We start from the raw sequence: 25,942 nt of genomic DNA, 5'->3' as shown, positions 1-25,942 counted from the left end.
AGACGTCTCCTGACTTCGCACACGTCTGGGGGCGGGGGGCGGGGGGTGCAAAACCGCCCTCAGTCGAGGGCCGCCACTGTTGGTCCGAAGGAAGTTTCCACCGTGGGGGATGTGCGCTCAACGAACTCGCGTTTTGTTTTCTAGGCTCGACACTGCCAGCGAATGTCTTCTCGTGAATGTGTTCCAACTAAAGAATTTTGCGGGGCTGGTCATGAAGGAGGACTGCAAAGTGTAAGTAGGCTACCTGGCCGGCAGCGTTTCCTTTCGGGGGGCGCGCTCCTGGCCGCCTTGCCAGGCCTGCTCGCCGACCGGTTCTGCTCGGCGGCTTCGAGAGGGAAGAGGCAGCTTTGGAACCTAAGTTCCAAAGCGTATTCCTAAGAAAATACCGGGAAAGGTCTGAAACCCAAAGGATCGTAAGTTTTAGAGACAGTCGTCGTGACCTGAGGCAGACGAAGTTGAGGGAGCCGGGCCGGGCTGGTCACGTGCCGCGGCGATGCTGAGAAAGTGGCCAGCGGCAGTGTTTTGGTTTAAAATGTGCACCCTGGTCTGGGAGCTGGGTGATGTGGCGCTCGGCTCTCTGATCCCACAAGGGGAACGGAAAGCCTTCTCCCTGGGCCCCGGGGGCCCTTGTCTGCGCGAAGGAGAAGGAAAGACGCGTCGATGCCGCTGGAAGGCGCTACCTCTGTGAGCTCCGCAGCCGGAGATGGGTCCCACTTACCAGGCACTGACTTTTAAGCCTTTCTCTTTACGCGTGTCTTCCCCCCTAGTCTCCAGGGGTACGTAAATTCTTTGGGCTTACTCTTAGTTGAGAAAAGGACCTTTTCCGAAAGACTTCAAAACTCGGCCCGTGGGCATCCGAACAGGGAGACCTACGTGTGTATCCATGCGTGTGGTTCGTGGATTCAATCGCACAGATCTGTCAGTAAGTGTCACCTCTCTGTTTTTTCCTCCCGCTTCCTGGTTCCAGACACATCCGAGTCTATTTGCCACCGATCGACTCCGGCACACCAAACACTTACTGCTCTAAGGCTCTGGGATTCCAGGCCCCCCTGGTATTTAATGAAATTTTCAGAATCCCTGTGCATTCAAGCATGTTGACGTTGAAGTCACTTCAATTATATGTGTGTTCAGTGAATCAGCAGCTGCAGGAAGAACTGCTGGTATGTCCCTCCCCTCCCCCCCACACTCCCCCCATTTCCTTTCGGCTCCCCTCCCCGCCTCCCTCCTTCCTTCCCCCGTGTTCCCATCGGTCTCGGTCTCGCTCCTGCCCCTTCTCCTCTTGTCTTTCTGCCTGCCTCTCTCTCTTCTTTGTCTCTGTCTCTCCATCCCCTCCTTCCTTCCAGCTCGCTCCTTCCCTCTCCTCCCTCCTTCGTTTCACCCGTGGTGGGCTGCTCAGAAATTGTCGTCCCCTCGCGTGACGCCTGTACCTGGGAGTGCACGCGAGGACAGAAAGCCATTGGTCTCGCCAGGTGTGCCCTACTTCAACTATGTCATCTCAACTAATACTTGCAAAACTGCTCTATTGCCCCCATTTTCAGTTGAGGGAACGAAGTACGGTTGAGAAACTGAGCAAATAAAAATAGAGGATGGGAGACGCCTGGGCGGCTTAGTCGGTTAAGCTCCAGCTCTTGATTTTGGCTCAGGTCATGATTTCACGGTTCGCGAGACTGAGCTCTGTGTCGGGCTCTGTGCTGCCAGCTTGGGGTCTGCTTGGGCTTCTCTCTCTCCCCACCCCCCCCCCGCCCCTCCCCCGCTCGTGTACGCATATGCCAGCGCGTGTGCACGCCCACTCTCTCGCTCTCAAAAGAAATAAACTTAAATAAAGCACCTTAAAATTTTTTTTTAGTTATTTATTTTTGAGAGACAGAGAGACACAGAGCACAAGTGGGGGAGGGGCAGAGAGAGAGGGAGACACAGAATCCGAAGCAGGCTCCGGGCTCTGAGCTGTCAGCACAGAGCCCGATGCGGGGCTTGAACCCACAGACTGTGAGTTCATGACCTGAGCCGAAGTCAGATGCTTAACCGACTGAGCCACCCAGGCTCCCCTAAAGCACTTTTTAAAAAACTAAAATACAGGATGGTTCATGAAATGTGAATTTCACATAAACTATGGGTTCTTTTTTGAGTATAGTGTCCCGTGCAACATTTGGGATATACTTATGCTTTAAAAGAATGCATTGTTTACTTGAAGTTCACATTTCCTGGCTATCCTATCTTTTATCTGGTATCCCAGGAACTAAGCGCCAGCAGCTTGCGTTCAGTACCCCCAGCCACGTGCTGCCCGGGCCACGACTCGGCAGCCCGGGTGGCTTCTTTCCCAGACTGGAATTGTTCTCCTTGGTGTCCCCCCTCAGCAGTAGAACTAGATTGTGGCGGTCAGCCAGCCCTCTCTTGTTTCACAAATCCCTGAGCGAATCAGCGGCTCATCAGTTGGCAGACCCTGAGCCCCACCCACCACTCCACGTTGCCCATTCTCTGCCCCCGGCCCCCTTCTGGCACTTTCTCCGCGGGCTGAACCAGCCGTCGAGGAGCCTCCCTCAATCAGATCCTGTGCGACCACTTCCATTTTCCTGCAGTCCTTCGAATAGCAATGAAAACATTCCGTCTTTCCGGTTAAGATTGGAGGGCGACCTCGATGTCTTACAAGATCCCCCTTGGCTGTCAAGGCGAAATCACTCACTGCCCGTTCTGCTTGTTAACACTGGTGCAGGGCATCGCTCAGATCAACTTGGCCGACTACGACGGGTCCGGCGAGATGCAGCTGCGCTGGTACGCGGTGCAGGTGTTCGGCAGCTGCGGGCCGCCCGGGCCGGGGGCCGCCGCCAGGGACCCCGCGCTGGCCGTCGCCGGGAAGACGGTACGTGTGCCCGCCCGTGGCGCCACCGCTTTCCTGCCGCCCGCACCCGCCGTCACGCGAGTCCACCCTTCACGAGCGTCTGTGCGCGCTTGGCATCAGAACGTAGTGGCGCCGAGAGGCAGTGTCAGGGGACGGCACGGAAGTAGGTTTCTGTAGCTGTGGCCATGCGTGACGGCGGGTTTAACGCGGACGAGCTGGTGACTGTGCGCCACACGTTGGTGGCTTTAAAATCGAGCCCTCGGAGCCGCTCGGGCCGGCCAGGCTAGGTCCCGGCAACACGCGGCCAGCCGCGGCTCAGGTGCGCCCTGTCCCCCCCCCCAACAGGACGCGGTGACGGCGCTGCTGGCCAGGACCACTGCCCAGCTGCAGGCCGTGGAGCGTGAGCTGGCTGAGGAGCGCGTGAAGCTGGAGTACACAGAGGACGAGATCCTTGAGATGGAGCGGAAGGAGGAGCTGGCCGAGGCCGTGTCCGAGAGGTAGGGCCCTTCCGCGCGCCGGGCGCACGGAGCCCGGTGCCAGGCCGCCGCCCTGGCAGAGGGCCCCGGGGCAAGAGGCTCTTCTCACCCGCGCCTCCGTGGAACGTGCCGGGCACACACTCCGTGCCGCCCGACGGCCGGGATGCTCACGGGGACTTTCGTGCAGCGCCATAGGAGGCGGTACCTTGACCCCTGTCCCCAGCTCCCCGCGCAGGCTTTTCACCCTCTCCTCGTGTTGTGGAGTGTCCCCGAAAGAGAGCGGCTGTGAATGGCTACAAGTATTCTGCTCTGCCGGGACTGGTATAATAAGGTCCCTTTCAGTTGTATTTAAGCAGCTTTTTTGGCTTATGATCTCCCTCCCACGCGGTTCACCGTTTCAGGTGAACGAGTCCGCGGTGACTGGGAGAGTCACAGAGTTGTGCCACCTTCGCCACAGTTGATTTCCGGGCACTTTATTCATCACATGAGAAAGAAACCCCTCTCTCGTTAGAGCAGTCGCGCTGTCCTCTTACCCTGGCCCCTGACCACCGCTCATCTCCTTGCTGTCCCCGTGGATTGGCCTGTTCTGGACATTTCACCCCCGGGGAGTCATGCACTGTCCCTTCGCATCGTACCTCAAACAGCCTCTTGGTGAACCCTTGACTCGGTAGAGACCGCTCTGCGGTTAGAGGCATAATTCAGACGGACAGGCTCTTCGAGTGAATGGGTTTCTGTCTGGTCCTTTCTGGAGGCGCTTTTGTATTGCTTTATTTGCCTGTTTCTCCGTGAAGAGCATCCTCTATTTCCAAAGCTTCCTGCTTCTTCCCGATAGCTTTCCCTGAATTGATTTTAGGAATTGATTTTAGGGAGGGAAAGTGCACGGCAGTGGGGGGGAGCATTGTATTCAGGGACCCTCGGGAAGCTGGGAGGGCCTGGGAGAGAGGGTTCAGGATTCTGGCATCTTCGGCAGCTGCCATTGGGTGATAAAGACAGACAGACCTTCTCACTGAAAGTCCTTGTCACGTCGTCTTCCCTCTAAACCAGAAAAGCCCATTTACTTCCTGAGGAAGCACCTCTCCGACCACCGGAAGGCGCGTGGGTCTTGCTGCCGTGCTCTGAGTGCGGCGGGGGACTCAGCCCCTTCATGCGCGTTTTGTCTTTCCAGTTTTGTCAGAAACGATATATTTTATTTTTCTGACGCCACACCTCTGCCAAGGGGTTTTACCAAATTGAATGGAGGTTACACAGAACGTTCTGTGCGTGAGCTGGGGAGGCAAGGGAAGGATCCACAAAATGAAAAACAAAAACGAGATCCTGGGGAGCTGTGAGCATCCGTTCCGTTCCATGCGAGTCAAGTTCAGCGGGGAATTCCTGAGAAAGAACAGAAGAGGGTGGGGGGGGACAGGGAAGGCCATGTTGGGGAAGAAAAGGCGGGGGGAAGGAAGACGGCGTTGACGCACCTGTCTGGGCTTTCGCGATGTCTGCCTTCAGGAGCTGGCAGGCCGACTCGGTGGACAGCGGCTGTAGCAGCTGCGCCCAGACCAGCCCCCCGCACCCCGAGCCCTGTTGCGTCGGCGCCGACCCCATCCGTGGACACACGTTTGCCGGCCAGGCAGACCCTTACAGCCCTGAGAAGTTTCAGCCTCCACCTCTTAAGGTCAGTGGAAGAGGGTGAGGGATCTATGCGGCCCCCCGAGGTCCTGCCGCACCGTCCCAGGCACCGCCCTGGACAACGAGCGGGAGGGCCCACATCCTCCATGGGAAACCGAGGGAGTCGGTGCGGGGGTGGGCGAGAAGACACTGGGGCCGACAGACTCATACGCGAGAGTAGGGTGGTGTGGCTTGCCCGCGACCGGGGCTGTGGGGAGGGTGTGGTGTAACGTGGGCCGTGCTGCTGGATGGGGGGGGGGGTGGGCACGGCCAAGGTGGTATTTCACTGGGAGCCGAGGGAGAGAAATGAGGGCCTAGATCTGGAAACAGAGTCACATGGGCCCAGCGGGTACCGTCAGCTCTCAAGTAAAATGAAAGGACGGCTACGGTGAAACCTGGTAGGTTTGTACCCCTCCGTGCTGTGGGGCGATGAGCCGTTCCCATCTTCGGGGCTCAGGATGTTTTGTGAGTCCCCGGGGTTTTGGACACTCGTGGTCTTTTTTCTCCGTCGGTGACGTGACGAACTGTGAAGTGTCCCTTTGCCCCTTCTGTTCACCCGATCTTAGCTGTGCTCGCGGCCGTATCTTCAGTGCAGAAATCTTGGTCGCTTGCGGTGATGTGTGTCTGAGGAAGCCGGAGAGGTGGGGAGACACCGCATCAGCGCTCTGTCGAGACTTTGTTCCCAAACGGTTCAACTCCCCGAAGCTTTTTATCAGCGTGGCCCCTGCTCTCCCCCCACAGCACAAGTACTGAGAGAAGTGGAACCCGCCTGCCTCAGTTTCCCCAGGCGCGGCCCACGCGGCCCCAACCGGGTGGCTTCGGGCTAGGCTGCCGGTAATGGCCATCGGGCAGCTTCTCAAGACCTTTGAAAGCTTCGGCTCAAACGGGGAGGGGGCCGTGGCCGGCTGGTTTGGTGGGTTGTCGTCATCCCCAGGCCCCGATTTGCATTTTGAAATACTTCACATCTACAGACGACTTGCCGGGATAGTAGAACGAACGCCCACCCGCCTCGCACCCGGGTTCCCCAGCTGCCAGTCCCTCACCGCGTTTGCACTGTCTCTCCGCGTGCACGCGGGGAGGCGCGAGGCGTTGCACACGCGGCCGTGGAGGAAATAGTGCCTCGAGGGGGAGGCGGGCAGCAGGGTAACTCCGGACAGTACGAGGGTGCTCGCCGCTTGCGAGAGTCACGGGGGCTGCGAGTGTATCTCAGGGATCTGCGTTTATATCTCAGAAAGGTCGGGATTGTGAAACGGTGCGGCCTCTACGGGTAACAATACAGAACTTCCTCAGAAGCTTAACCGAGCTGCCGTATGATCCAGCAGTGCCGTTTCCGGATGTGTATCCCGACACTAGGGTCTGCACACACCGACGCTAGGGTCTGCAGGAGATACTGGCACGGCCAGGTTCCTAACAGCGTTATTCGTGGTAGCCTACAGGTAGAAGTCACCCCGGTGTCCACCGGCAGGTGGGTGGATAAGGCAAACGCCGCACAGCCACCCAGCGGGGTGTCATTCAGCCTCAGAAAGGAAGGAGATCCTCCTTCCACGCTGCAACAGAGGCGAACCCTAAAGACGTCGTCGTGCTAAGCGAAATAAGGCAGCCACGGGAGGGCGAACACCGAATGATTGCACGTACACGAGGTCCCTAGAGCGGTCAGATTCCTACGGACAGGAAGCACGGAGGTGGTGGCCAGGGGCTGGGGGGCGGGAGGACGGGGAGTTGTCGTTTAATGGAGACAGTGGCAGTCTGGGAAGATGAAAAAGTTCTAGGGCTCTGTGTCGCAACAGTGGGACTATATTTAACACTGTTGATCTGTACACTGAAAAATGGTTAAGGTGGTAGATTTTATGTGGTTTTTACAATAAAAAAGAATGAAAGGTCACGGAAGCCTCACCGAGAAGGGAGTTTTTGAGCGGAGGCCTTGAGAAAGGAGTCTCCGGAGCCGTGTGCGGGCCCCGGGGAACGGCATTCAGGTACAGGGAGCTGCACGTGCAGGCCCACGGGCGGGGGTGGGGGCTGAGAAAACAGCAGTGAGGCCGGTGTGGGGCAGGGGGTCGTCAGAGCCGAGGACGGAGAAAAGTAGAAGGACCGGATCACACAGGGCCCACTCGGGACCCTCCCTTTTCTCTGAGATGATTGGGAAAGTGGTGGGTGGTTTGGGGCCCAGGATTGACCTGATCTGACGTAAGGTTTCTCGTTGATTTTCCTTTGTCTAAAATAATTTGGGGGGGGGGGGCACCCGGGTGGCTCAGTCGGTTAAGTTTCCGACTCCCGATTTTGGCTCAGGTCACGATCTCACGGTTTGTGAGTTCGAGCCCCATGATTCTCTCTCTCTCCGTCTCTCTGCCCCTCCCCAACTCATGCACGTGCGCGCTCTTTCTCTCTCTCTCTCTCAAAATAAATAAATTAATAAATGGAATAAAATAATTTTTTGACATGTAATTGACAGAAAATGAACTATTTCAAAGCAAACGATTCAGGGGCATTTAGTATGTCGCCAGTGCAAGCAACTACCACTCTGCCTAGTTCCAGAACGTTTCCATCACCCCAAAGTAAAACCGCGTGCCTATGAGACTCACTTGCCAGCCCCCCTCCCCAGCCCCTGGCCGCCAGCAGTCTGCTTCCTGCCCGGGAACTTGCCCATTCTGGGAACTGCCCTCCGTGCATGGACAGGTGGGCTGTTTTCACCTTTGGCTGTTTGGATAACGCGGCTTTGAATGTTCGTGTACAAGTAGTTGTTTGAACACCTGTTTTCAGTTCACTTGAGCGTGTGGCTAGGAGGGGAACTGCCAGATCTAACTTCGGCCTCACCGGAGTCTCCCTGGTGACTGTGTTGAGAAGAGATGGGGGAGGGGAGGGAGATCTGGAAGAGGGGGACACTGGTGAGAAACCCACTGTGCTGATCGGGCGCGAGATGCTGGTGACCCAAATGGAAGGTTGGTGACAAGCGGTCAAAACATGCTTCCTCATAAACCTGGAGCCAGTAGGATTTGATCTTGGACCAGATATGGTGTGTACAAAAGAGAGCAGAGTCCAGGATGACAGGAAGTTGGGTTTTTTTTGTTTTGGTTTTTGTTTTGTTTTTTGCATGAACCATCAGAAGGTAGGGGTTCTCGGAGGAGGTGGAGAGGTGTGTATTAGGGGGAGAAATTAGCAGAAGTTGTTTTGGACGTAAGTATCAAATGCCAGTTAGAACCCCAAAGGCAGAAGGCCGGGACGGTTCATGTGAAGCTTATTGCTCGTGTTCTAGAAAAAGTCATGGTAACGATGAGCTACTGTCTAGGTTGATAAAGAAACCAACACAGAAGATGTCTTCCCAGAAGAAGTCGTGAGTCTTCCGAAGGAGAGGCCCGGCCGCAGGGCCCGTGGGTCGCCTTTTGTCCGGAGTAGCACGATTGTCCGTTCGCAGACCTTCTCCCCCGGAGCACGAAGCCAGTATGTCTGCAGAGTAAGTTGAAATTCCGTTGCCACCTGTCTGGACTGTTTTCTTCCCCCCACCCCCTTTGTCGTGTGTTATTTTCACCGTTTATGCTAAAAGACACACGTGTTCCCATGCATACCAGTGATGAGCACCACGCGTGTATGGATGGAAAATCAGTATTGTGGCTTCGTCTCCCCTCACCCATGCGTATGTGACTCTGCATCTGTTCGAGATTCTAATACATTCCTCCCCAGATTTTCAGTCTGTATGCACACCAGCTCGTGGTACCCGGGAAGCAGGGCCAGTCAGTTCTACATCGGCCTAAGGAATGACAGTTTGGAACAGGGAGTATCCTGAATTGGATTGAGATTGGGAAGTCGGGCCACTGAGTGGCTGGAGGTCTTAAAGTGTAGCTGTAGCGGGGTCCCAGGGAGGATGGCAACCTTGAAGACTCCGGACACTGAGGCAGGGTTCTGACCCCCCCAGCATGTAAATTCTCCCCCCGAGGGTGATGGCGGGAGATGCTGGGTGCTTCTCAACCTTGGCTGGCCGTGCGGTCAAGTCATGTTGGCAATGGTGGGGGGTGGGGGTGTTGGGCAGGTGGGAGGGCGTCACAAAATGCTAGTGCCCGGGTTCCCAAGATTCATCATTGGCCATGGTGGGGCCTGGGCATCAGGCTTGGGGAAGCCCCCATATGATTCTGATATGGAGAGCCCCGAGGTAGGTAGAGGGGGAGAGCCAATCCGCTGTGGTCCTTGAAGATAGGACAGCGTGTTGGGGGTTGGCGAACAGTGGCGGTGTGACAGTAACAGCACGGAATAGGAAAGAGAAGGGAATTTGAACGGTAAATAGTCATGACACAGTGGCCTGATGCAGCTGTTTGGGTTGAGGAGAACTTGGACCCTTCCCACCTCTGAATCGGGCTCGTGGAGGTAAAGCTCCTTCGGTTGCAGGGGACCGCCAAGGAGCTGGCTCCATTTGGGCAAAAGCAAAGTTCAGTCGTACGAGAGAATCAGGCTCAGGCCTGGGAGCGTGGTCCAGGGGTCCCCGAGCCCATGCTCAGGTTCAGGAACTTGCTAGGACTCCGAACTCGGCAAAGCCGTTACACGCGTGATTGTGGTTTATTACAATGAAAGCATAGAGACCGAGGTCGGCAGGGGGAAGAGGCGCATAGGGCACCGTTCAGGAGAGACCTGGTGCAAGCTCCCAGTTCTCTTCCAGTTGCCCGGATGGCTCTTGGCACTGGTCACTGCCGGGAGAGGCCGCAGGCATGGAGTACTGCCAACCAGGGGTTTGCGGGGGGCTGGTCACGTAGGCACAGCTGATGGCCTGCATGGCTGACCTTAGTTTCCAGCCCCTCCGGAGGTCAAGCTGATGGCCTAAGGCCCCCACCATAAATCACATTGTCAGCAGAGCCTGTGTGGTTTGGCCCGAGGTCCCCAGGTAAACAGGGATGCTTAGGCAAGACATTCCAGGGCTTCACGGGTCACTTCCCGGGAGCTAGGCAAGGACCAAACCTTTCTTGGGGAAAAGTTAATCCTTTATCCTGTGGGGGGGGACGGTGAACAGGAGGGGGTTGGGGCCACGTGGCCCAAGCTGCTCCTGTGCCATTTGCCAGACCTGCTGTGCGTCTCCCCACAGAAGCGAGGCGTCCGATCGCGGCTGCCCTGGGTCGCGCAGGGTCAGGCCCGGACACTCCCGCCCCATCAGGCCGCAGCCCTGTGGGGGCTGATGCTTAACCAGACACCTGGAGGCACGAAACAGAAGGCTACCCTCACGTCCCTTCCTCACCTTAGGCCGAACCACTGCAGAGTGGGTTCGGGTCTGCTCAGTGAGCAGGGCAGGGAGGTAAAGGAGGAAGTCTTTGCTTCCCCAGAGAGAGGTTTCCAACTCTGGTGCCGTGTTCTGCGCCCTGCATAAAAGCGTGCATTTACAAGTGATGCTTTTAGAGGTCTCTTTGTTTTTGTATGTTTGTGATGATGGGGCGGGGAGGCACGTACACTGGTGTGCCACAGCATTTGCTGAGTCTTCTGGGTCAATTGGCATGCAAGATACGGCCACGAAGGCAAGGACTTTGGCTTTCGCACAGATACACACGGATCCTGAAGCGCGAACCTGCCATCAGATGTCTTGGCTCCCATAAAGAAGGCGTTCTTTCTTTTGCTTCTTAAAAGCAGACCTTTTCCCTGGCAGAGCGGGTGTTAGGGCTGCTGGCTCGTCCTACTACCAGGAACGAGTCTCTCGGAAAGCCGTTTTTTCCCAGCTCTTGCCAAAGCCGGAAACAGAGCAAATGAGAACGCCTGATAAAAAGTCAAAGGCGCTGAAGTCCGTGCTGGCTTCCTGAGCGTCACACAGGACGTCCCGTCACAGTTGGTATCAAGGAGACAGAAATCTTGTGGACTCTACCACCCTGGAAACTTCGCGTGGTTTCGTTGATGTGGCACATGAAGGAGGACAGGGGGTTGGTTTGCGTATTCAGTTTGTTTTCGCTTGTCTTCAGTTTGACTCGAAACTCCTGTGTAGTTTGTCTTCACCGAACCCGCAAGTCTTGCTAAAAAGCCCCCGTAGCCGTGAGTGCGTTCGGGTACCCGTGAGGAGAAATGAGATCAGTTCAGGGTACACCGAGAGAATGAATATCGAATTTCTGCGAAAGTGTTTCTGAACCTCATTTCTTTTTGGCACAGCTTTATCGTAGTGACAGCGACAGTTCGACCCTGCCCCGGAAGTCCCCCTTTGTCCGAAACACCTTGGAAAGACGAACCCTTCGCTATAAGCAGGTATGTGCCACGGAAACTGATACGGAGTCTAGACTTACCCTGGGAGTTATTGTTACAAAAGTTAAAAGGTGGGGGCTCTTAGGTGGCTCCGTTTGTTGAGCGTCCGACTTCGGCTCGGGTCACGATCTCGTGGCTCGTGAGTTCGAGCCCCGCGTCGGGCTCTGTGCTGACAGCTCGGAGCCTCGAGCCTGCTTCGGATTCCGTGTCCCCCTCCCTCTCCGCCCCTCCCCCACTTGTGCACGTGCACGCACTCTCTCTCTCTCTCTCTCAAAAATAAACAATAAAAAATTTAAAAAAGGTAATATTTTAGGTCACGTTAATTAAAAGGTAATATATTTATTTCCTCATTGACCGCGTTATAATTTTCAGAAGCCTATGTAATGTCAAAATATTGCCAATATTTCTTAATGTCCTAAGATAACATCATGATCTAGGATAATTCATGATCTTTCCGTTTTTAAATATAATACATTCATGAGCAACCATCCTAGATGAGAAAAAACCATCCTTTTCTCTTTCTTGACAAGGGAACACACAGAGTTGAGAAAATGGGAGTCTCAGCCCAGAGCCTTCCACATAGGCCTGTTTTACCGCCTTCGTTCCCTTTACCCACCGAGTTCTTTCTCTACATCACGCAGGTTGACAGCGTTGTGCCGCCTTCAGTTTGTGAGCCAGTAGTTCCTTATCTTTTTCAGGCTGAGATTCTTTTAAAGAAACAGTAAGTCCCACATTCCCACGTTGCTCTACTCAGAGCAGCTGCTGACTGGGAGCGAGAAGACAGGACAGAGTTCAGTTCCGTCGGTGTTTTTCAGCCGGCTCGCTGGTGGCAGTTTGACTGGGTCATCGCTGTGGGGGCCGCCCTGGGCGCTGGCGGCCGTTGAGCTGCCTCCCTGGCCTCGATCCGCTAGTAGCCAGTGGCACCCGCCCTCCCCTCAAGCCGTGATGACCCAGAATGCCTCCGGACGCTGCGGAGAACCAACCGAGCTCTACCACGAATTCAGCAGTGCTTTTAAATGAACCTGCGTTTGTTAAGTCACGTCGTGTATTTGCATTAAATGTACGTATGCGTGCATGCTGTACGTGTGCACAATAGTGTACGTGGGTGTAGAAAGCATACAGTTCCTCAGTCCACTGATCGATGCCCACTGATGTGTGCTACAGTGAGTGCCGTTCCTAAGGTTGCCTCCCATTGAGCGGGAAGTACCGTTCTCCACTCCATACACAAAGTTCGCTTTTCATCTCAGGACTTTTCTTAAACGTGGCGGGTTTGCTTACTTGAGGCTTCTACGGGGAGGGAAGGTTTTGACAGCTTGCGTGTGTGCCTGTGCAATCTTTTAGCATGGATCATTTAAGATTGTCCAGTATATTTGTTCGACTTTTTACAGTGGCTGTATTTTCTGCTGCCTTTGTAATTTACTTAATCCGTTTTCTCTTGTATTTAGGTTTGGTCAGTCATAAACTTTATTTTTTAACGTTTATTTATTTTGAGAGAGAGAGAGCAAGAGAGTGTGAGCGGGGGCGGGAGTGGCAGAGCGAGAAGGAGAGAGAAAGAATCTTAAGCAGGTTCTGCACTGGGACTCAAACTCCCGAACCGTGAGATCGTGACCTGAGCCGAAATCAAGAGTCGGACTAAACGTTTAACTGACTGAGCCACCCAGCCGCCCCCTGTCATAAACTTATTTTTTAAGACTTTATTTTTGAGCTATCTCTCTACCGAACATGGGGCTCGAGTTCAAAATCCCTCGATCGAGAGTCCCACGCCCTACCAACTGAGCCAGCCAGGTGTCCCTCGGTCATAAACTTTAATTGGATTACTTTTGATTACTTTTACATGTCATGAGTTGTGCCTTTTATTTGTTTTTTGAAATATTTATTAGAGAGCAAGAGAGCATGAGCAGGGGAGGGAAAGAGAGAGAGAGAAAGCGAGCTCATGTGCGAGTTGGGGAGAGACGGAGACAGAGAATCCCGAGCAGGCTCCGCACGGTCAGCAGAGCCCGATGCGGGGCTCGAACTCAGGAACCGTGAGATCATGCCCTGAGCCGAAACCAAGCGTCGGACGCTTAACCCACCGAGCCACCCAGGCGCCCTGAGTTGGGCCTTTTAAGTGCAAGTCGAAATGAAATTTCGTAACCAAAGAAAATGCACGTTTTGGGGCTTGATGTATGTTGTCAGGCAGAACCTCAGAAAGATCATACCCGCCCCCGATCCCGGCAGCTCCGTCTGAGCGGCTCTGTTTCTTCACGCTTTCGCAAATGCGTGGGGCCTCGGGAGACGGGCCACCTGCGTCACTGACTTGATACTGGAGACTTAGCCTCGCCCACGCCTGTGGTTCATTTGACATCGGCCACGCGTGGGCAAACGCCCCCCCACCCCGACCTGTGCGGCAGCTGCGCCTCCCCTGCCCACGTGCCGCGTGGCAGAACCTGGCGGGGGGCGAGGGGGTCCGGGCTCGCTGCGGCCCCTGCCCTCCCCGCCGTCAGCGCACGCGCTCAAAGCTGCCGCCTCCCGCAGCCCTGCAGGGCCTCCCTGGCCGAGCTCATGGCCCGCACGTCCCTGGACCTGGAGCTGGATCTCCAGGCCTCGAGAACGCGGCAGCGGCAGCTGAACGAGGAGATCTGCGCCCTGCGCGAGCTGAGGCAGCGGTTGGAGGACGCGCAGCTCCGAGGCCAGACCGACCTCCCGCACTGGGTGCTGCGCGACGAGCGGTTCCGGAGCCTGCTGAAGGAAGCCGAGAGGCAGGTAGGAAGCCGGCGCCCGCCTCGCCGGCCCCTTGGCGTCCTGGGCCCGCCCGGTCGCGCTGACGAAGCTGTACTTGAAACCATCCGGGTGCTCGTGTGAAGGAGCTGGGTCCCTTCCCCCCGTGGGCCAGGCAGCCGGTGTCCCCGGTGGCGCCGACGCACGTCTTTTGCGGCCGCCTCGGGTCGGGGTGGCGGGGGGAGCGCTGGAGGGAGGGACCCCAGGACCCTCCGGCTGGCGTCGCCATTCCCCGCTCTGCGGTGGAACGTTCCGTGTCGGGTGTCTGCAAGGCATGACCCCCCCCGGGGACCCCAGTAGCCTCTGTGAAGATTCCCTGTCGGGGGGGGGGGGTGTGGATGGGGCAGGCCTTTCTCCCCTCCGCGACCCGGCGGCTGGGAGCGGCTTAGCAACAACGCCTTGTTCGTCCCACGCTGCTCTTCCAGACGAGACAGACCAAACTTGACTTCCATCAAGAACAGGCAGCTGAGAAGATGCTGAGGAAGGCCTCCAAGGGGGTCTGCCAGCTGCGAGGGCAGAACCACAAAGAGCCCGTCCAGGTGCAGACCTTCAGGTAGAGGCGCCACGGCCCCGCTTCCTTGCGTTCTTTGCACTGTCACACCTTCGTCGTCACCACAAGCATAAGCGTGACAAAACCCCACGGGCGGTTCCGAACAAACCCGGAATCCCCACTGCCGTCAGCATCTTGGTGTTTTCTGCTCCTTTGTGTCTAGGAACTGGGTTCCTGCTGCTTGCAGTCATAATGCGGGTTCCCGTTTGCGTTTCGTTTTTTGTCTTTTAATGAAAATATCCTGGGTTGCCACATAACCTGTTAGCCTTTCTGGCTGTCACGTTTCATGTAAGATAGAATTTGCCCAACTACTCTATTTTACAACCTTTCCAAATATCTGCTATTGTGAACAACACGGTGGTTTACATACATATACACACGTATCACCTGTGCCTCTTCACTTAACTTTTTATTGAAGCATAGTATACATACAGGGACGGGTGCCTTTTGTACGTGTAAACTAGTCCGGTGGGTTGTCGCAACGCCACACGGCAAGAATCAAACATTATCAGCACCCCCCCGATGTGACCGTATGAATCGCATACGTCAGTTTTCTGTTTTTGCTTTTCGTAGGAGAATTAGTTATGTCCATATTCTTTTGTGTCTGACTTTTTTTTTTTAATATATGAAATTTATTGTCAAATTGGTTTCCATACAACACCCAGTGCTCATCCCACAAGGTGCCCTCCTCAATACCCATCACCCACCCTCCCCTCCCTCCCACCCCCCATCAGCCCTCAGTTTGTTCTCATTTTTTAACAGTCTCTTATGCTTTGGCTCTCTCCCACTCTAACCTCTTTTTTTTTTTCTCCTTCCCCTCCCCCATGGGTTTCTGCTAAGTTTCTCAGGATCCACATAAGAGTGAAACCATATGGTATCTGTCTTTCTCTGTATGGCTTATTTCACTTAGCATCACACTCTCCAGTTCCATCCACATTGCTACGAAAGGCCATATTTCATTTTTTCTCATTGCCACGTAGTACTCCATTGTGCCTGACTTTTTAAAAGATTGAGGTGAAATTCACAACGCATAAAAGCCACCGTTTTCAAACAGGCAGCTCCGTGACATTCAGTACGGTCACCGTGTTGTGTGGCCGTCCCCGCTGTCCAGTTCCAGAACCTTTCCTTCACCCCAGAAGGAAACCCCATCCCCGTTAAGCGGCCACTGCCCGTTCCCCTGCTGCCCCCTGCGGCCCCTGGCACCCCCAGGCGGCTTTTGGGCCCTCTGGCCTTTGTGCGTGGCCGCTTTCACTTAGGACAATGTCTTTGAAGTTCACGCATGTGTATGTAGCTCGTGTCCGTACTTCATTCCTTTTTATGGCTGAATAATCTGTGCCTTTTAGCCTTAATGTTTCTATACGCTGAATTTTCATGTCGCCATCATGAAAGAACATAAAACACTATCACCGCCCTCCCTCAATCATGATTTAGAACTCCTTCATTTGTAGAGAGATTCATTTGTTAATAAAGCAGATATTTACAGAGCACCTGCCATAGGCCAGGCACCGTTCTAGGCACCGGGAACAAACCCTTGTCCTCAGGGGGCTTCATAACTTCCATCAGCATTTAGAGAATCTGTATACAGACAGATGTGTTGTTAGGAATTTAAATTCATTTTTTTTGTATGCTTAAGAAAGGCCATCATTGATACGAGAGCCTCCCATCAGCTTTCGTCGCACGTATATCCGCTTCTAACCTGTCATTCTTTCCAATCCCAGGGAGAAGATAGCATTTTTCACAAGACCAAGGATTAACATACCTCCTCTGCCTGCCGACGATGTTTGATACAGTGCTTTGTACACATGAAGTATTTATCTGCCTGTTTTATTTTCATGAAGTTCTTAGACTAGCTACATTTGTCTTTAAAATATTTGTGCAAAGCTATTAATATACACCTTTTGTAAAAAAAAAAAAACCCACATCTATATCTATACATATATATTTTATAATAGTGACGGCAACAGGGCTTGGCTTTCCCTCGTTGTGAAATTGACATCTCTGAAGACAGGTAATTTTATAAAAGATCAACTATCATGTTAAGAGTGTACAGTTTTTACGCTGTTTTATTTGACTTAAAGGCTGGAAGACAGAAACAAAGTGAGTTCAGGCAAATTCACTGTATTGTAATTTATTTATAGTACTTTTTTTTTTCCTTGAAGGAAAATACTGACGTTCAGATGTATTTTAAGACTAAAATTGTGTGCTTCAGTATTTGTCATGCAGTAGAACGGAACTTTGGGGCCGGTTTTGTTTCTGACACCCAAAACGCAAACACTCTGTGCTCAATCCATCGCTTGTAGCCGTCTCTCGCGTGTCTTCACCGTGCCCGGTGTGCACGCTGCGGTGGCCCAGGGCCGGGTCACACGCCGTGCGGGCACCGCAGAGCTGTCTCCCGTGCGCAGTGCGCGCCACGAGCCTCCCGTCCTGCCGTCTCTCCGCGCATCCCCGCGCGTCCCCCCGTGAGTCTGACGCGGGCCCCGAGCCCCGGCATCCTGGCCTCTAGCCTGCCTGGCCGTGGTGGCTGTCCGTGGGGGCTGTCCGCAGGCAGCCCCGCCTTCTGAGTCCGCTCCCCCTGACCTTGGCCTCCGAGGCGGTTGTGGAGCTCCTGCGCTACCACCGTGCCGCGAAGGGAAGTGACGGGAACCGGGAACGCGCGTGTTCGCAGACTCCGTGAATCCACGGATGGACGTGGCGGTTATGACGTAGAAGTGATGGCCTTGGAAGGCGCTTTTTTGTGGAAGGAAGTGTGTGTGGGTAACGACGATTACCCAGTGGGTCTCTTACAGGAGAGTATTTGATTTAAATCAAAACCCGCCCCCCTCCCAGTACTGGACTCTACCCAATATTTCTTAAGAAATCTTAGAAGTAGTTCACGAGGCAAAAAAAAAAAAAATTTATGTAATAAGAATATACCAATATTCTTTTAAAATGCCAAATGATATAAATATCTCGCCTAATACATATTTATTATCTATGAAATGCGCTCTCCTTTACGAGGCCTCAGAGAAGTAAACGAGGTGGGTCACATGGAACGTAAAAAGAAAACCGAACTCTCTTCCTAGATCTTTCTGCCTCTCCCTGGGAAATGCCCCGCCCCCTCTAATCAGTGTCTCGCCCTTCTCATTAGTCTGTAACCGCCCCCTCGTGTAACCTGCCTGCCTTTTTACATTTGTTAAAAATGAATTTTGTAAAAGCATTTCGTTGACACAGACCCGTCACAGACAGTGGCGTTTGTCAGTGGTGCTGGGACTGAAGATCGTGCGTTCGCAGCGCCCAGCTCTTGCTCTGTATTTCCGCCTCTAGTCTCGCTTTTTTTTTTTTTTTTTTTTTTGCTAATTTCTCTGTGTACATAACCCACAACAGAGGCAGAGACGCGCAGACCATCAGTCCTTGCCAGAACCGCCCGGCCGCAGATGGTGCGGCCGAGCAGGTGACACCGGGGGCGGGCCCCCAGCTGTCGAGACTCTCAGCTCCAGCGGAGAACCGCCTGCCTCCGGACTTGGGTGTGTGGAGGGCACGTCACGCCCGTCTCGGGCACACCGCTCCCTGGCCGTGCAAATGTGTCCTGGAGGCACTGCCTGGCCGCTGCTCCTCAGCGGCCGCCACGCGCAGCTCTCTCCGCAGGAGGGGGGCCTCGGGGGGCTTTTCCGGCACCCTCCATCAAGTAGCAACGTGGGGAAAACCCCCTGTGCCAATGCAGAAGGCCCTCACCCCAGGGCTTTCACACAACTCTCACTGCCCGGCATATGCAGGTTTCTGTTGGGTGTGCGCCCGCACCCCAGGGTTGGTCATTTGTTTTTTCAATCCCTATTCCGGTGCCAGTCCAAGGGGTGCTTGCGTCTGTCACCTCTCCAGTTACTTCTCCCGCGTCCCTGCGAGAGTCCGCCTTTGCACCTGAACGGTACCAGAGTGCGCCAGGAAGGAAAAGCCAGCCAGTTGGAGGAGGTGGAGGGCGAGGGCCCGGAAAGGGCACAGGGACGGCGACAGAGACCAGCCCAGCTGGCAGGTGGACAGGAAGCACCATCACTGGCTTGTCTCTCGTGACCTGGGTTTCCAGCTTCTTTCTAGTTAAGACTGCCACCCCCTAGAAAACCCCCACGCGCCAGAAAACTGAAGGCCTGTTGTCGTAAGGGGTGTTCTCATCTTCTGTTTGAACTTGACCATAACCGTGCCGTGGGATGAGAAAGCTGCCGTGTTTTATCAGCAGGTCTGGTCCAGAGACGATCCGAAGTCTGCCACCAGGGCTCTTTAGAAACAGCGCGACGAGTAAAAGGGAATTTGGTCTTCATGTCACCCGATCACAGAATTGTCACTGCTGAAATAACCTTCTGTCGTGGGAATAAGTTATAATCAGTACTCATCTCTGTTTTTGTCACTGTTCCCTACTTGCATTGTTTGTATTGTTGGAAAGTATTCCTCCTATAAAATTAAACTAACCTGCCTTAAGAACAGAATGGAGATGTGTGATTTTTTTTTAAAGAAAAACGTAATCACGTGGGCTTAAGTATATAAAAATGTACATTTTTTAAACATAAAAACAGGTATAAGAGTAGAACGGTAACACGCACACACGTGCGGCCATCCTCCATACACCTTCTCTGTTTAAAGAAAAATGTAATCACATGGGCTTAAGTATGTGCACCTTCTCTGTTCAGCTACGTATTGCTGACTTCTAATGCCATTCAATAGCCAGGGTTCACCTTTCCAGTGGTCTCGTGGGTCATTCGCTTTTTATGTTGTTTTTTAAATAGGCTTCCCGCCCAGCACGGAGCCCAGCTTGAGGCTTGAACTCACGATCCTGAGACCAAGACTTGAGCTGAGAGGGATAGTCAGACACTTAACCGACTGAGCCACCCAGGCCCCCGTCATTCTTTTTTTTTTTTTTTTTTAACTGAACACAATCCAAATATACATTTAATGGGATTTCTTCACGCCGATGGGTTTTTTTGGTAACCGTTTTCTTGAGATAGAATTCACGTACCATATAGTTCACTGTTTAAAGCATGCAACTCGGGGCGCCTGGGTGGCTCAGTCGGTTGAGCGTCCGACTTCAGCTCAGGTCACGATCTCGCGGTCCGTGAGTTCGAGCCCCGTGTCGGGCTCTGGGCTGATGGCTCGGAGCCTGGAGCCTGCTTCCGATTCTGTGTCTCCTTCTCTCTCTGCCCCTCCCCCGTTCATGCTCTGTCTCTCTCTGTCTCAAAAATAAATAAACGTTAAAAAAAAAATGTTTAAAAAATAAATAAATAAATAAAGCATGCAACTCCTCGGTATGTAGGATATTCACAATTGTGCAGGTATCACTACAATCAATTGTAGAACTTTTTCATCACCCATTAACACTCCCCCTCCCCCCCCCCCCCCCCCCAATTCTCCCAACCCTTGGCAACCACTGACCTGTTTTCTGGCTCTATGGATTTGTCCACTCTGGACATTTCCTATAAACAGAATCATACAGTGCGTGGCTTTTGCGTCTGGCTTCCTTCACTCAGCCTTGGGTTTTCCAGGTTCATCCACGTTGTAGCAGGCGTCAGGACTTCATTCCTTTTTATTGCTGAAGAATAATCCACTGTGCGGATAGACCACGTGTTGTTTATGCGCTCACCAGTCGACGGACATTCGGGTTGCTTCCACTCTTTGGCCAGTATGAATAATTCCGCTTCCATCATTCACGTTCAGGTCTTTGTGCGGACGTATGTTCTCCTTTCTCTTCGGCCTGTACTAAAGGTGGAGCTGTTGGGTCGGACGGTAACCCTGTGGTTAACCTTTTGGAGAGCTGCCAGACCGTTTTCCCAAGCAGCCGCGCCATTTTACATTCCCACCAGCAGTGTGCATGGCTCCCGATTTCTCCACATCCTGGCCGACGCTTGTTACGTCATTTCGACCATGGCCGTCCTAGTAGGTGTGAAGTCGTATCTCCTTGTAGTTGCGTCTGTCTTTACAGGATCTATCCCTCCACCCCGCGCCACCCCCCCACATACACACCCTGATAATTTGTTGAAGAAATAAGATTGCATGTTCTCTGAGCCTCCCGTGTTCTGGCCTTTGCAGCGTCCCTCTGGAGGTGCCTGGGTGGCTCTGTCGGTTGAGCGTCCGACTCTCGGTTTTGGCTCAGGTCACGATCTCACGGTTCATGAGTTTGAGCCCCACATCGGGCTCTGCGCTGACGGCACAGAGCCTGCTTGGATTCTGTCTTCCTCTCTCTCTGCCCTTCCCTCGCTCACACTCGCACTCTCAAAATAAACTTAAAAAAATTTTTTGAAGTGTTCCTCTGAACTTCATTTTCCATTAATAAATACTATGGGGGGAAAAGCTGTTGTTGAATCTACAAGTTTGGTCGGATTCCCTTTTGATCAGATGCTTTCCCTTTTTTGGGGGGCGGGCGGGGGCGGAGAATGAGTGGCAGGAATTTCTATTTTCATCCATCTGGTGGCTTGCAGTGTCTTTTTTGTAACGTTGGAAACCGTTGCCAATCGACACCTAGATCCATAACTCACTAAGGTTGCAAAGTGAGGATATTCGAACGCTATCAATTGTTTTTAACTTACTTTGAAATACCTTTATAAAGAGAGAACCTAGTGGTACGGTTTGTATGGGTAAAGCAAGATAGGTGCTTAGTTTTTTTTCTCGACCAGTTCTGAAAATAGTGGATTGCTTTCCTAGCATTATACAGTGGTCACCGATTTGTTCTTGGTTTTTGAAAAAAAAAAAGCTCACACGGTTTTCTTAGTATCGTCGTTATCAACACACAGTTTAAACATGGTTGGTGTGCTTTAATCCATTCGAGTTGTTACCCTTATCGATGCTTAAATTCCCCTGTCTTTGGCGGGGGGACCTTGCCTGGTTGGCTCCTGGGTCCTTTTTGGTTTTGGGGAACAGCCTTAGCTGGCTCCCTTGCTATCCCGCGTGACCCGGAAATGGTCATTTCTCCATGGAGGGTTGGGTCTCTTGGTGCTAGAGGCACTTACCGATACTGGGCTGGTCATTGTTTTTAGGCCTTTTATTTATTTTTTTTTTAATTTTTTTTTTAACGTTTATTTAGTTTTGAGACAGAGAGAGACAGAGCATGAATGGCGGAGGGTCAGAGAGAGGGAGACACAGAATCTGAAACAGGCTCCAGGCTCTGAGCTGTCAGCACAGAGCCCGACGCGGGGCTCGAACTCACGGACCACGAGATCGTGACCTGAGCCGAAGTCGGCCGCTTAACCGACTGAGCCACCCAGGCGCCCCTGTTTTTAGGCCTTTTAAATAGGTAGGCAATATTTTCTTTCTTTCTTTTTTTTTTCAGGATAAAGGGATGAGAAAATATCACGTAATTACTCCTTCTCTTTATCCTGTATCGTACACACACCACAGTTTCAGAATAACGGAACCAACACGACCACCAATAATATAAGTAACTAGAAACTGGCATTTTTCCCCCAGTTATTTTAAGGTGTACCTCACTAGGAATATGTATTCAAATTGACCGTGTTTTAAAGTAACTTGGAATCTTTCCATCCTACGTGACTATCAGCTGGGCACATGTGTTTCGCTTTATTTTGGACTTTGCATTTTTATTTTATTTTATTATTTTTATTTCTTAAAAAAAATTTCTTTTTGCGTTTATTTATTTTTGAGAGAGAGAGAGAGAGAGACAGAGCACGAGCAGGGGGAGGGGCAGAGAGAGAAGGAGACAAGGAATCCGAAGCAGGCTCCCGGCTGTGAGCTGTCAGCACAGAGCCCGACGCGGGGTTCGAACCCACAAGCCATGAGATCATGACCTGAGCCGAAGTCGGACGCTCAACCGACAGAGCCACCCAGGCGCTCCTCAATTTTATTTTCTAGTTATGTAAAATATTGACATGGTTCCAAAGACAAACAAGGTGTATTCAAAGGAGTTGTTTTTACTCTTGCCTCTACCCTATTTTTTTCCCTCTCCTTATGGGTCACCATTTAGGAAATACTGCCTTTTCCTGCATTGTTCAGTTTTTAATATAAGCAGATACATAGGCATATGTAAATGCATACACAGGCATATACGCAGGCTGCACACATATATACGTGTGAATATATGCATATACACAAATACGTCCACATCTGTGTTTGTGTTCACTCCTCTCTCCGATAAACGGTAGCACACCAAACACACTTTTCTCCGCCTGGCATTTTGCACTTACAAATGTACCTCAGAGGTCACCAACGTCTGTATTGGCTGCTGTAACAATTTACAACAAACTTCGTGGCTTAAAACAACAGAAATCGGGGCGCCTGGGTGGCTCAGTCGGTTAAGCCTCCAACTTTGACTCAGGTCATGATCTCAGTGTTCATGAGTTCGAGCCCCGCGTCAGGCTCTGTGCTGACAGCTCAGAGCCTGGAGCCTGCTTCGCATTCTGTGTCTCTCTCTCTCTGCCCCTCCCCCCCCTCTCAAAATGAAGTAAAACATAAAAAAAAAAAACAAAACCCGAAATCTATTCTCTCATAGTTCTAGAGTCCAGAAGTCTGTGATCAAGGAGTCAGCAGGGCTGGGCACCCTCTGAAGGCTCTGGGGGAGGATCCTCCCTGCCTCTTCCAGCATCTGGGAGGGGTCTGGGAGCATCTGGGGTCTGCCTGCAACCCTGGCGTTCCTGGGTTCCTGGTGGTAGAGCCACGCCCCCAGTCAACCCCCCCCCCCCCCCCCGATCTTCATCACCCTCTCTGTTCCTCTTCTGTCTCTTCTCAGAACACATGTTCTTGCATTTAGGACCCACCGGCTAATCCTAGATGATCTCAACTCAAGATCTTTAATTACCTTAGCAAAGACTCATTTTTCCAAACAGGGTCGTGTTCACAGGTTAAAGAGGGCCACCATTGGACGCACTACCATCTGCCCCCCCCCCCACCGGCTCCCCCAAATTCACGTCCATCCCGCATGCGAGTTACGTTCACCAGATGCCCAGCCCCCCTGCACGTGCCCCGGTTTATGCAACGCCCCCCCCCCCCCCGGGGTTTCTAGTCTGCTGCTGTTAAAAATAACCCCGCAACGAAAAAAGCCTTCTGCAGACATCTTTTCGTATTTTTGCCAGGGTTTCGGTGGGATCGGTCCGAAGCGGGAGCTGCAGCTCACAGGGTCAATGCGTCTGGGATTTTGCGGGGTGCCACCTCATTTCTCTGCTGGGGGCTGTGCCATTTCGTGTTCTCACCGGCCCTGTATGCGACAGTTTCCCCACACCGTCACCAATAGCATGGTGTCACCTTGCGAGCGGTTGCCACTTGCAGAGATGAGAAGTAATACCTCAGCAGAGTCTAAGTGTGTTGGAGACTGCCTTCATTATAGAAGCTTTTTGATCTGTTTTATTGTGTTAGGGCTGACTCTTTCTTTTTCTTTCTTTCCTTCCTCTTTTCCTCCCTCCCTCTCTCCCTCTCTCTCTCTTTCTCAGCATTTTCTCAGCGATCCTTGCTTAGTTGTGCTTCCAAATGGATTTTATAATCAACTTGTCTAGCCCCCGGAGTGGAGGGAAATGATGGAATCATTATCCAGGATTGTGGGAAAGCTGACATCTTTATGGCGTTGAATCGTCTTATCCAACAATGTGTTATGTATTTCCATTTGTTCAAAACTAATATTGTGTCTTTCAGGAAGGCTTTACAGTTTTACTCGTTTATATTTTAGATGTTTTTTTGATAGGTTTTGGCCTATTTTTATAGTCTGTCTTAACATGGATAAAGACAGAAAATAGGGATAAGATAAATACTCTACATACAAGGCTATAGACCTTTTTCTCAGACCTCACTGGAAAAGCTAGCGTTTCCCCATTAAATAAAATGTTGGCTTCAGGAGATGAATTTCACACACGCACGCTTTGATGTTAAGGATGAGCCCATCGATTTCTATTTTCTTGAGTATTTTCGACATGAATAGGTATTGGGTTTTTCTAATTCCTTTTCTCCATCTATTGAAATGATCGTATCATTTTCCTAAGCTGTAAGAATGATTGATTATATTCCTGGGTTTCCTATTAGAGACGTTTTGTAAAATAAATTCCATTTGGCCATGATATATAAGCATTAATGTGCTTTGGAGTTGGTTTGTTAGTATTATATTTATGATTTTTGCATTGCTACACTATTTTTTTTAGTGCAGTCTTGACCGCGTTGAGGGTCAATACTATAGTTTCTAAAGAAAATGTGGAAATTTTTCTTCTTTTTCTTGGCTCCGAGATGGTAAATTTGAAAGAATTCTGCTGGGGAACCATTTGGGTGCATTCTGTTTCTTTTTCTTTTTCTTTTTCTTTTTTTTTTTTTTTTAAATCACAGGGGAGCTCTTTAAATCACTTCTCTACTTCCTCTATGGCAATTGAGCTCTTTAGACCTGTCTCTTGAGGTCAGTTTTGGTTAAGTTGTATTTTTCTTAAAAATGATCCATTTCACATGTTTTCCCTTTTATTTGTCAAGAGCACACGGCACAATGTTTAGCGGTTCCTTCCTTTCAACCGTTCTTTCCCCCTGGCATTTCCGACTCTCTGTATGTGTGTTTTCTCCCTTGTTTTTCCCCTTGATCACGTCAGTTACTGAATTATTTGGGGGCTTCTTTTTTTTTTTTTTTAAAGAGAACCAGCTTGAGGCGCCTGGCTGGCTCAGTTGGTGGAGCTTGTGACTTGATCTCAGGGTCGTGAGCCTGAGCCCCACGTTGGGGGTAGAGCTGACTTAAAAAAAAAAATAGAACCAACTTTTTTTTTTTTTAATTTTTTTTTTTTAACGTTTGTTTTTATTTTTGAGACAAAGAGAGACAAAGCATGAATGGGGGAGGGTCAGAGAGAGGGAGACACAGAATCCGAAACAGGCTCCAGGCTCTGAGCTGTCAGTACAGAGCCTGACGAGGGGCTTGAACTCATGGACCGCGAGATCATGACCTGAGCCGAAGTTGGCCGCTTAACCGACTGAGCCACCCAGGCGCCCCAGAACTAACTTTCGATTTTACTTATTCTATTGTTTTTCTGTCTTACAACTCATGAAATATTGCTTTCGTTTTTATGGATCCTTTGTATTCTTGTATCTTCCTTAGTTGCCTCGTTTGGGTAGTTGTTTGAGTTGGGTGTGTTTATTTGAAATTGTATAGGGCTAAACCAATTTAGCGCTCTATGTTTTCTCTTGTCAACTCATCTGTTGAGTTTTCATTATCATTATAACTAAGAAATTCTAGAATTTCACTTTGTATGTCCGCTTTGACCCCAAAGCATTATTAACATGTCTTTAAAACGTCTTTCTGGAGGGGCGCCTGGGTGGCTCTGTCAGTTAAGCATCTGACTCTTGATTTCAGCTCAGGTCATGGTCTCATGGTTCATGAGTTCGAGCCCCGCATCGAGCTGTGTGCTGACAGCACGGAGCCTACTTGGGATTCTCTCTCACCCTCTCTCTCTGCCCCTTCCTCACTTGCTCTCTTTCTCTCTCTCAAAATAAATAAATAAAACCTAAAAGCAATTAAAAAAAAAAAACAAAAACCACCTCTGGCCTGTTCTATTA

At 51.7% G+C, this 25,942-nt stretch overlaps 1 protein-coding gene across 2 annotated transcripts in view; it reads left to right on the top strand.

Moving 5' to 3' along the window:
* Positions 1–18,918, top strand: part of WWC3 (WWC family member 3) — a 118,388-nt gene extending 99,470 nt beyond the window's left edge. Inside the window, exons 14-23 of one of the 2 annotated variants that reach the window (XM_081793144.1) lie at positions 145–231; positions 968–1,160; positions 2,711–2,857; positions 3,182–3,333; positions 4,804–4,969; positions 8,246–8,410; positions 11,068–11,160; positions 13,672–13,899; positions 14,340–14,453; positions 16,183–18,918. In XM_081793144.1, the coding sequence (XP_081649270.1) occupies positions 145–231; positions 968–1,160; positions 2,711–2,857; positions 3,182–3,333; positions 4,804–4,969; positions 8,246–8,410; positions 11,068–11,160; positions 13,672–13,899; positions 14,340–14,453; positions 16,183–16,218 (1,381 nt within the window). In that variant the 3' untranslated portion in view covers positions 16,219–18,918. Of the gene's footprint in view, positions 1–144; positions 232–967; positions 1,161–2,710; positions 2,858–3,181; positions 3,334–4,803; positions 4,970–8,245; positions 8,411–11,067; positions 11,161–13,671; positions 13,900–14,339; positions 14,468–16,182 lie in introns of both variants that reach the window. The other variant, XM_081793145.1, reaches the window with a different exon arrangement.
* The last annotated feature ends 7,024 nt before the right edge of the window (positions 18,919–25,942 follow it).

Source organism: Panthera onca, chromosome X (genome assembly GCF_046562875.1).
Source record: "Panthera onca isolate mPanOnc1 chromosome X, mPanOnc1 haplotype 2, whole genome shotgun sequence".
NCBI lineage: Eukaryota > Metazoa > Chordata > Mammalia > Carnivora > Felidae > Panthera > Panthera onca.
The sequence above is the reverse complement of the archived record's forward strand: the minus strand, read 5'-3'. Positions and strand labels throughout refer to the sequence as shown.